This window comes from Temnothorax nylanderi, unplaced genomic scaffold, assembly GCF_030848795.1.
Source record: "Temnothorax nylanderi isolate EJ_2023f unplaced genomic scaffold, tnyl_v1.0 TNYL_tig0217_pilon, whole genome shotgun sequence".
NCBI lineage: Eukaryota > Metazoa > Arthropoda > Insecta > Hymenoptera > Formicidae > Temnothorax > Temnothorax nylanderi.
The window spans coordinates 201,770-212,080 of NW_027249279.1; the positions used below are offsets into that span (position 1 = coordinate 201,770).

Here is a 10,311-nt window from a genome sequence, read left to right on the forward strand (position 1 = left end):
CCGAAATCCCATGTAGATAAACCCGAAAATGTTAACCTTACGTAAATGAACAAGAGCTGGACAGTATATCCCATGTAAAATATCTTTATGGGAGATTTTTTCCTCATCGTTCTTTTGGTTCTCATTGTTCTCATCACTATTCTCGCAGTTTTCAGAGTTATCATCGTTGTCATCTGAATGAGCCTCGTTATTGTTGCCGGTGTGTCTGTTAATGTTAAATATATCTCTATAATTATCGTTATTCTCTAAATCAAAGTGTTCAGAGTACTCAAAATGATCAGAATTATTAGAAAATTCAGAATGGTGAGGAAGTTCAGAATGATGAAAAAGTTAAGAATAATGAGAAAGTTCAGATTCTTTTTGATTATGAAGAAAATCTGGTATTACGGAACTTTGGCTTTTAACGGAAGCATGTGGTTGCTGAATATGCGATTGATCGAATTCAATTAAAGAATCTGTTGAATTGAGTTCTTCTACAACTTCAACATTCACTTTCTGTCTTTTAACTTTCTTGGAAAGCTTATGAAACGGTGTTTTTTGGCATGTTCTAAAATAAATTGCAAATAAATTTAAATGTTATGTTTACATAAAATACATAGATTTCAAAATATATACTATCTTGACTCTTTAAAAACATTTATTTTTTCAGATTTTCTACTGCACAATCACTATAACAAATGTGTTAATGGAAAAAAATATAACTAAATTAAAAAAACTAACAGCACAAAATAAACTATAGGAAGGAAGGCGGGCTGATTTTCGAGTTATAAAAAGGTCATTAACTTAAATTTAAAAACAAAATCTCGTTTAATTAAACAAATTTTAAATACAATTAACGTTTTACGTTTCGACTTTATATACTTAGTCTTCTTCAGAAACCTGATACATAAGAAATAATACATAAAAAATAATTAAAAAATAAAAAGAAATAAAATTGCTACAGATAAAAAGGATAGAGAACAAAGCCGCATACTTTGGACTGACTTGCCAGAAATGTAGCTAAGATCTACACTATGACATAGTATAGACCTTAGCCACAATTAATGTATATACGAGTTGTCAAAAATAGAATGAAATAAGTCAAGTAATAAAATTGTTACTATTATCTATACTGTTGTTATTATTATCAAACGATATTATTTATTATTTGACAGTGTAAAATTGTAATGCATATATTAAAATTACATTAGGGCTAGAATATAAACCAGAGCCACAAGAATGAGAGCAATTCCAAGATCTCAAGACGAGAATTAACCAGATCTTACAGGACGGAATTAAGGAGTCTGGATTACTGATTGAAATCAAAGTAAGAAAAGAAAAGAAAAGAAAAGAGAGGGGGGCCTCTGCATTTGTCTACGAGATCAATTCTAGGGCTAGAATATAAACCAAAGCCACAAGAATGAGAGCAATTCCAAGATCTCAAGACGAGAATTAACCTTGCAGAGCCCCTTGTACTACTACAATCAATAGGCCTGTTTGTTTTCGCTGCACGTCTGAACTAGTGTAATAAGTTAGAATAAAACAAATATATTTTCTTTCATTCTAACTTATTGCACTAGTTCAGAAGTGCAGCGAAAACGAACAGGCCTAATGTCGATCAATGTCGATCTTCCAATATAGCGTCCCAAATGAGAATATCGGAAGGGCCCTGGTCGCTGAACCGGACTCCTGGCCTCAATCCTCCCTCTCGGACGCGAGCTGCCGCAGCTCTCCTTTTCCTGGCGGTGAGCTCTCCTTGGGAAGTCGAATCTCGCTCGGTTAGTCTCCAGAATACGTGCCGCTTAGCTCAATCAGTTACGAAAGAAGGAAAACGTACTCGTCTCGTCCGAAGAAACGCAGCAAGAGCGGCCATGACACTGAACGAGAGCGAGGAAGAAGGTGGGGGCGCTTTGAAAGTGGGGACTCACGCGTCGCGCCATCTGAAACGATCGGGCGTTTGCAAAACGCGAAGGAATTCGAGCGCAATATCTGAACACACACATACATATATAATATATGTATCAGCTTTATATACACCCTTACGAAAAAGTAGTACTAGCAATCAGTACTCAGTACTGAGTGATCAGTACTCGTAGTATTGAGAGTATTAGTATGTTAATACCCAGCAAACACAGATATATAACGATTATATTGCCAGTATATAACGAAATGTAACACGCTATATAACACGATCGTAACAGTTATGCAGACGTTAGTTGTAATTTCGCATATATGGATTATTGCAGTTATATAATATAAATATAGCGATGTTATATAACATTTATACAGCAGTAATATACTTTAAAGCATTTTTGTTATATAACTGCAGTGTAACCGTTATCGTACATTTTATTGTATATTAATTAATTTATAATTTGCCTTTTGTACATACTAATTCCAGAAAAGATTTTTAAATTAATTCTAAGCGAAAACAAACTGTTTTATTTGCTTTTGCTTGAAATTAATTTAAAAACCTTTTCTGGAATTAGTATGTGCAAAATACATACATGGTTTTGCGTAGGAAAGGGACAAATATAAATATATATTGAATAATCATTTTATTAGATATATTTTGCACTCCAAACATGTAGAAAATATATATTATATTTTTCTATATATATTATATTAATATATAATAACATTTTTCTTATTTGGTTAATGAACATTTTTGGTTAATAAACAGCTTTTTATCACAATACATATTGATCCAGTCAAGGATCATTCAAGGATTCCTCACATAAAATCTTTGGTATATTCTATGGAATATATGCGATATATTCCAAAATCTAAATTTCATATTGGCTGGTGGCTTCCACATTCTTCAATTTAAATATATCTACTGTTGTTGTATATATAATTAAATATAGGCTGTACTTGCACATATGTATATATAATATATATATTATTATAAGCATCAGACATGAATCTGTTTTTGTTGTGGAGTCCACCAGTCAATTCTCTATAGAAAATAATTATGTAAAACTAGTCAATTGTACAATCTCTGATTTTCAATCACAACTTTGTAAAAAGACAATCAAATTGCGTTCGTAAAAAAAGAAAAAATTTTACTAGCGGTTTAATGAACATAAGACATTTTAAGCACTGACAAGTGATTCAAATTTCAGAGTTGTATGACAATTAATATTGATCCTTATAATTAACTTATAATATATAACTTATACTAGCCTTTTACTTTATCATAACGCGTTTATCTGTCGGACTTATACCTATAGTTTAATAATCTCTTTTCTGAATCATTTTACGAGCATGCTTGTCTAGTGGACATCAAAAGGAGATGTATTCATGTTTCCTCTGGAAGATTTATAGGCTAGTGCGGACTCTATTCCTAAAAGGGGCAGTTCCAGCACCCACTGGTCAAAGCTCGATCAAGGACATCGACCAATGCGGACTCTGTCCTCGCCAGAGGACAGTGCCAGCACCCACTGGTCAAAGCTGGATCAAGGACATCGACCAATGCGGACTCTGTCCTCGACAGAGGACAGTCCCAGCACCCACTGGTCTAAACCAGGAGTGCTGGCACTACCTCCTTGTAGAAATATTCCGCACTAACCTAAGTCCTCCATATAAGTACATCTCCATCTAATGTCTGATAAATGAGCACATTGTGATTGCAAACAAATTAAAAAAGATTATTAAGCTATAAGTACGAAAGATAATGGAAACATATCCATTTCTCTAAAAAATGAAAAAATAACATTTCTCACTTGCGGTTGAATAAACTAGAAAAATAGCTTTTAAGCGTTGACAATTAAGTGATTAAAATTTCGGAGGTTATAAAATAGTACAATGAGCCATAACAAAATATTATTGCAAATTTTTTAAGCCTTAAAATTAAAATAAACCTTTAAGGAGGTTCTACAGATAATGGATGTATCTAAAAATTGGAAAAAACTTCATGGACGTATAAATTGAGATGCGAGAAAAGTGCTCGAAAAATTTTAGCATCGGTTATCGTGTAAAAATTTGCAAAAATGAATTTTGAAATTACAGTTTTTAACATGAGCTCTTATGGCAGAGGGGTTCCTGGAGACAGGAAACGAGATATTAATTATATGAAGGCGACCTACCAGAGATTCGAAAAACGGAGCTCTTATAGATCTTAATCTAAGCTTTTCAGAAATATCGAGAAAAACAAGGGTTATCGCGTAAAATTTTATGATATTGGCTATTGAAACAGGCCATATCACAGTTCACGTAGCGTGCTTCGAATAACAAGGGAGATTTGGCAACGTCGCAGCGACTGCAGCATCGCGCGAAAAGTGTACAGCCAGTACAGCACCACAGTATGACAGCACCTCAAACTTAAGCACCTAACCTTTACGAGCGCTTACGGAGGAGTACTTGCTCTAGAATTATGTGAAATAACCACGGTCATATGAGCAGAACAGCGAGACTCAAGTTCGCGACGTTACCACATTTTCTCGCATATATAAGCCGCCGGAGTCAAAGGAGCACTTACACGATATTTTTAATTATTCCTCGCTTCGACTAATATGGGTATGATATAGGCTCTAACGTCATCAAAATTTACGAAAATATTTTATGAATACTTAGAATTGATGAATTTGAAGATTTTCTCTTCATCTCTCAACTGACTAGAGAGTACCTGTAGAACCTCCTTAAATACGTATGATGTATTTTCTTAAGTTTTGTTCTCCTTGTCCTTCTCTTTTTCTTCTCTTGTTTTACGCTGTTTTGCGAAGCGGATCCATTCAGCCGCAATATTATCAAATTCGGACTCTGTGAGCGTCGAATGGTGCGAGGTAATATGTCCTTAAAACAAAAATAAAATATGAGCAATATAAATAGATATTACAATAATAGATATTAATAAATAGATATTCCATGTACTAAAACTATATAATTCATAAAAATAATAAAATTGCATCTAACGCTTTTGAACTCTTCGGTTTAAAAATCAAAATACAAAACTCTGCAAAGCTTTTACTTTGTTTCCAGCACAACGATATAAATTCTACTTAACATTTCAACAAATATTGTTACTTTCGACAAACAATAAACTCGTAAATTATCTACCAACGAAAACGTGACGAAATTACAACACCAACTGTACAGAATCAATCGGATAACGAAATATCTCGCTCCGAAATAAGATTACAGAAACCGATTCTTAGGGTACTTTCCGTTTCACGCACGATGCGCATAATGCATCATTTATCCTTGTTTATTAACACTCGATGAATAACAAGGATAAATGATGCATTATGCGCATCGTGCGTGAAACGGAAAGTACCTCTATATTAAATATGTGCACAACGTGTTCTAACCTATAATATAGGTAATACATACCTTCAAGTTATCTAGCTCTCGTACGAGGGCGAATCAAAGCCACGTCCTCCGTCCTCGACCGTCTCTCGCCGGCGTCGAGTCCTTTCACGAGCGCCGGGCCGTAGCGCACGCACGAGACACCCGCGAACGCGGTTCACGATTACGATCTCCCACGGACGGACGCGGTCTTCCAAATGAATATCGTCGCGATAGGAACGAGGCACGATGGCACTAGCGGAAGCTGCGGAAGCGGAAAGAGACTTAAGGCCGGTCTACAATCAGTCGTATTCGGAGGATATTTTCCGTTTCACGCACGATGCGCATAATGCATAATGTATTCTTGTTATTCATCGAGTGTTAATAAACAATGATAAATGATGCATTATGCGCATAGTGCGTGAAAAGGAAAGTACCTCTATATTAAATATGTGCACAACGTGTTCTAACCTATAATAGGTAATACAGACCTTCAAGCTATCTCTCGTATGAGGGCGAATCAAAGGCACGTCCTCGACCGTCTCTCGCCGGCGTCGCGTCCTTTCACGAGCGACGGGCCGTCGCGCACACGAGACACCCGCGAACGCGGTTCACGATTTCCCACGGACGGGCGCGGTCTTCTAATGTATTATTGTCACGATCGTGGCACGATGGCACTAGCAGAAGCGGCGAGAGACCGCGAACTTGCGTGCGCCGCTATGGCGCATGCTATCGAGGTTATATAATTCCGGCGGTAATTGAAATTATGTTATATAATATTTATATAATATCAACGCAACCGTTGTTGTATAACACGCATATATTACAGTTGTATTAATGTGCATTTATTATAACATATAAATAACGGTGCAACGTAATAGTTTTATAACCTAGTTATATTATAGTAATAATCTAAAGTTATATAACTGTTATGCTACTCCAGTATAACACCTGTTATATAATCTGTTACTCCCAGGTTATATATCAATTATATTTGGTGTTTGTTGGGTACTCATGAATACTGCAGAATGGTCAGTACTGTGTCTGTCAGTGCTTACAGTACTGGCAATACTACAAGCAATAATACTCATTAGTACTTCGAAGTATTGAAGTGGTCAGTACTTTATCAGATTAATATTCGGAGTACTATCATGATAGTACTGCCAGTACTGTAAGAACTAATAGGCACAGTACTGACCATTCTTCAATATTCATGAGTATTAACATACTAATACTGTCAATACTACGAGTACTGATCACTCAGTACTGACAAGGGAACGGTCGGAAGTGTCCCTACCCGATTTGGATGCGCTTTGGATATGTTGTTGAGCATCAAAAAATATTAGACTCGTATTTTTTTTTGCTGCTTATCTCGACGTTTATTGGTTGAAAAAACCCAATTTGGAACCTACCCGATTTGGATGCGCTTTGAATATGTTGTTGAGCATCAAAAAACATTAGACACGTGTTTTTTTTTTGCGGCGTATCTCGACGTTTAGGGGTTGAAACAACCCCTCGAAAATAACGGATTTTATAGTTTTTAGCGAATATCTTCGAAAATATAAGGCGTAACGACAAAAAATTTGTACGAAATGTTTATGGCTTTTTGTGCTCTTTACAATGGCGTAATCAGATTTTTCAAATTTGTCACATTTTTTAATTTAACCCTACCCCCACCTATTATTTTTGCCAAATATAACAATTTTTCCAACGCAAATTTAATAGCGTCAAATGCCAAATACATCCATGTGTATTTTTATTATGATACCATTATTAGATTTTTGGCAAGACGAGATGATATGTGGTATAGGCGTCGCGCTGTAGGTAGGTGTTGCGTTATTTCTGTTCAGTTGCGCCGTACGCTTAAAAATTTCCATTTCAACTCCGGGATGACCGAAAGCGCTGATGCAAGGGCCAGCGCAAGGCACTGACAGCGAGAGGTTAACGCTATTTCGAGAGTCCTAGACTAGCAACGGAATGTCGACTCCGACATTATAAATACCGCCGAATTGTAAGATTGGGCGGGCAGTCGCAAATCATAATCTGAACGAACACGTGCGTCACATTAACCGCTACAATAATATACTATCCCGGTTACGGTACAACAAAATCAACAACCAAATTCACGCATTTGAATATCATTTGCTCGTGTCATAATTCCGGAAAGCAAGCATTTCAGATCGTAAGTTTGAAGTGTAAAGAACTGTGTTGTACGCTGTCGTTTTGTGAACATGTAAGTGCATTTTTATTGTTAACTTTTACTGGTTTCTTACCCTTGTTACTTTTTTCTTTGATATTGAATATAACTTTTTATTCAGCTCTTACTCAATCTTTGCCAGTCTTGCCAGTGACTATATAATTTTTTTTATTCATAAAATGTCACGTTGTAAGCACCTACTATAGTATATTGTGCACCGAGAGAAAGCAGCGGTTTTCAGACGAGTGTGAAGTTTGCCACCCGAGCCAAAGGCGAGAGCGGCAAATCACACGAGTCTGAAAAAGCTTTTGATCCGAGGTGCACACGATATTTTTCATAACACTAATGAAAAGTTTGACTTTCATGCCTAGAGAGGGGCGAAAGTGACCAATTTCACGCTAGGGCGGCATAGCGGGCGGAAAGTAACCACTTTCCTTCCTAGGGAGGAAAGTCCAAGCATGGAAAGTCGAACTTTCCGTGGAGGTGTTGTAAAAAAATTATTTTTAGTTAATAAAGTTAATTTTTTTTGTTTGCTTCAAATTTCAGATTACCTCCTTGTCAGAGTATCAGAATATTTCAATATTTTTTATTGCTGTCTCTCTATTGTCATTACACACGCAAAACGCAGAATTATTATTCAGTTTTGATTAATTACATTTTGATTCACATACCTTTTGTAATCAAGAAATAGAGAAGAGAAAGAGACGGTATCAAACCTAACATAAAAACCACTCCATTAATTATAAGTGCGTATTTATTTATATAATTAAAGTTCGAGACAAATATTTAATTTTAATATCTTTCAGAATGAAGTTTAATCCATACAATGTAATAATGCTACTTTCTGCAACTTTCACTGCTTTCAACTATTTACCAAGTCCGATAACTTCGGAGGAAGAAAAAGTAAAAGGAAACATTGAACGTATGCTGCTTGAAATACAAAACGAAGAATTTTACGTAGAAGAGGAAGAAACTTTAGGTTTTTATGATACATATGAGATTCCAGAACCGGAAAGAGTTGATTCATTTGAGGAAGATGATGGTAAAGTATATCTTCCGGAAGAAGTTATTTGCAGCTCTGTTGAGGCAACAATATCAAATGACTATAAAAGGCAAGCTGTGGAATACTGGAGGAGTGGTAAAACAAGGGGAAAATCGTTTGAAGGAGTTAAAAGAAGGTTCAGAAAAGTTACATCAATACGACAACTACGACGATGGCAGATCCAAATTAGTGAAGGTGGTAGTAGATTGGAAAAATTAGAAAAAATTTCTGCATATACATTAAATTGTTTTAATAAAGCTCTTGAAAGAGGAATTATTATTCATGATATTGACATCGCACGATGGACTTCTCGAGCACAAGAAGAGGAAAATGCGGCAGGATTCAAAGCTTCAGAAACGTGGGTAAAAAGATTTAAAATTACACATAATATTGTGTCTCGGAAAATAACTAAATTTGTAACAAAAAAATCTTTGCTATCAAAAGAAGATTTGGAAAATAAGTGCGACACATTTATTTGTTAAGATAAAAATATACATGGATGTATTTGGCATTTGACGCTATTAAATTTGCGTTGGAAAAATTGTTATATTTGGCAAAAATAATAGGTGGGGGTGGAGTTAAATTAAAAAATGTGACAAATTTGAAAAATCTGATTACGCCATTGTAAAGAGCACAAAAAGCCATAAACATTTCGTACAAATTTTTTGTCGTTACGCCTTACATGTTCGAAGATATTCGCAAAAAACTATAAAATCCGTTATTTTCGAGGGGTTGTTTCAACCCCTAAACGTCGAGATACGCCGCAAAAAAAAACACGTGTCTAATGTTTTTTGATGCTCAACAACATATTCAAAGCGCATCCAAATCGGGTAGGTTCCAAATCGGGTTTTTTCAACCAATAAACGTCGAGATAAGCAGCAAAAAAAATACGAGTCTAATATTTTTTTATGCTCAACAACATATCCAAAGCGCATCCAAATCGGGTAGGGACACTTCCGACCGTTCCCTTGTGAGTATACTGATTGCTAGTACTACTTTTTCGTAACGTATCTTGGAAATATTAAATTAATAAAATACTAAATTAACACACTAAACTATCAATATGACGTTATTTTGATATCATCTTGACTTTTTGTTCTACTTGGATAGTACTGCGCAAGTACGGGAGAGTGGGCTCCCTTGAGCCACGGGGTCTAATGTGACAGTGCGAGTTTTCTGCATTAACGTTCTGCAAAATAGTGACGGTGGGTATGAAAACTTTCGTTTTCAAAACATATAACTTCCATCAAAAAATTATGCCGAAATAAGCATATATACTTTAGTTAAAGGCAGATATGTAATTGGAGCCTTGCAAATAAATTTTTACTTGTCATAACTTTTTGATATGTATAATATGGATTTCTAGGGATTCTACAGTTAAAAAAAAATTCATAAGACGTTCGTCGGGATCTAGGTTCAATACCAACGTGCGCACAAAAACGTTTAATTGTTCTGTATCTGAAATATTTACGATAAATAATATCGATGTTCAGTGGGGTCCAACGTGACGCAGGTTGATGGTCCTCGCTTACAGAGGACCATCGCCACGCTTACAGAACTACCTAACCTACCTACGTGACAGCGCGAGTTTCCGTAGTGTGTTTCGATCGCGGAATAGTAAATGTTAGTGCCTAAATTTTCCTATAAAATGAAATAATTTCCATCGATAATCATGTCCACACTTTCATTTTCTATTTTTTTCACCCTTTAGTTACAGATCACATGTAATCGAGTCGCTGTGAGGCAATATTTGTTAATCTCTGCTAGGTTACGACAAAAAATGAGGTTAAAGGACTTTGTTTTCAGT

The 10,311-nt window shown here is 35.7% G+C and overlaps 1 protein-coding gene across 1 annotated transcript; it reads left to right on the top strand.

The window, feature by feature from the left end:
* The first annotated feature begins 8,269 nt into the window (after window positions 1-8,269).
* On the top strand, window positions 8,270-8,986 carry LOC139779270 (uncharacterized). The gene has a single exon (XM_071717572.1). The coding sequence runs from the start codon at window positions 8,270-8,272 to the stop codon at window positions 8,984-8,986; it is 717 nt and encodes a 238-aa protein (XP_071573673.1).
* The last annotated feature ends 1,325 nt before the right edge of the window (window positions 8,987-10,311 follow it).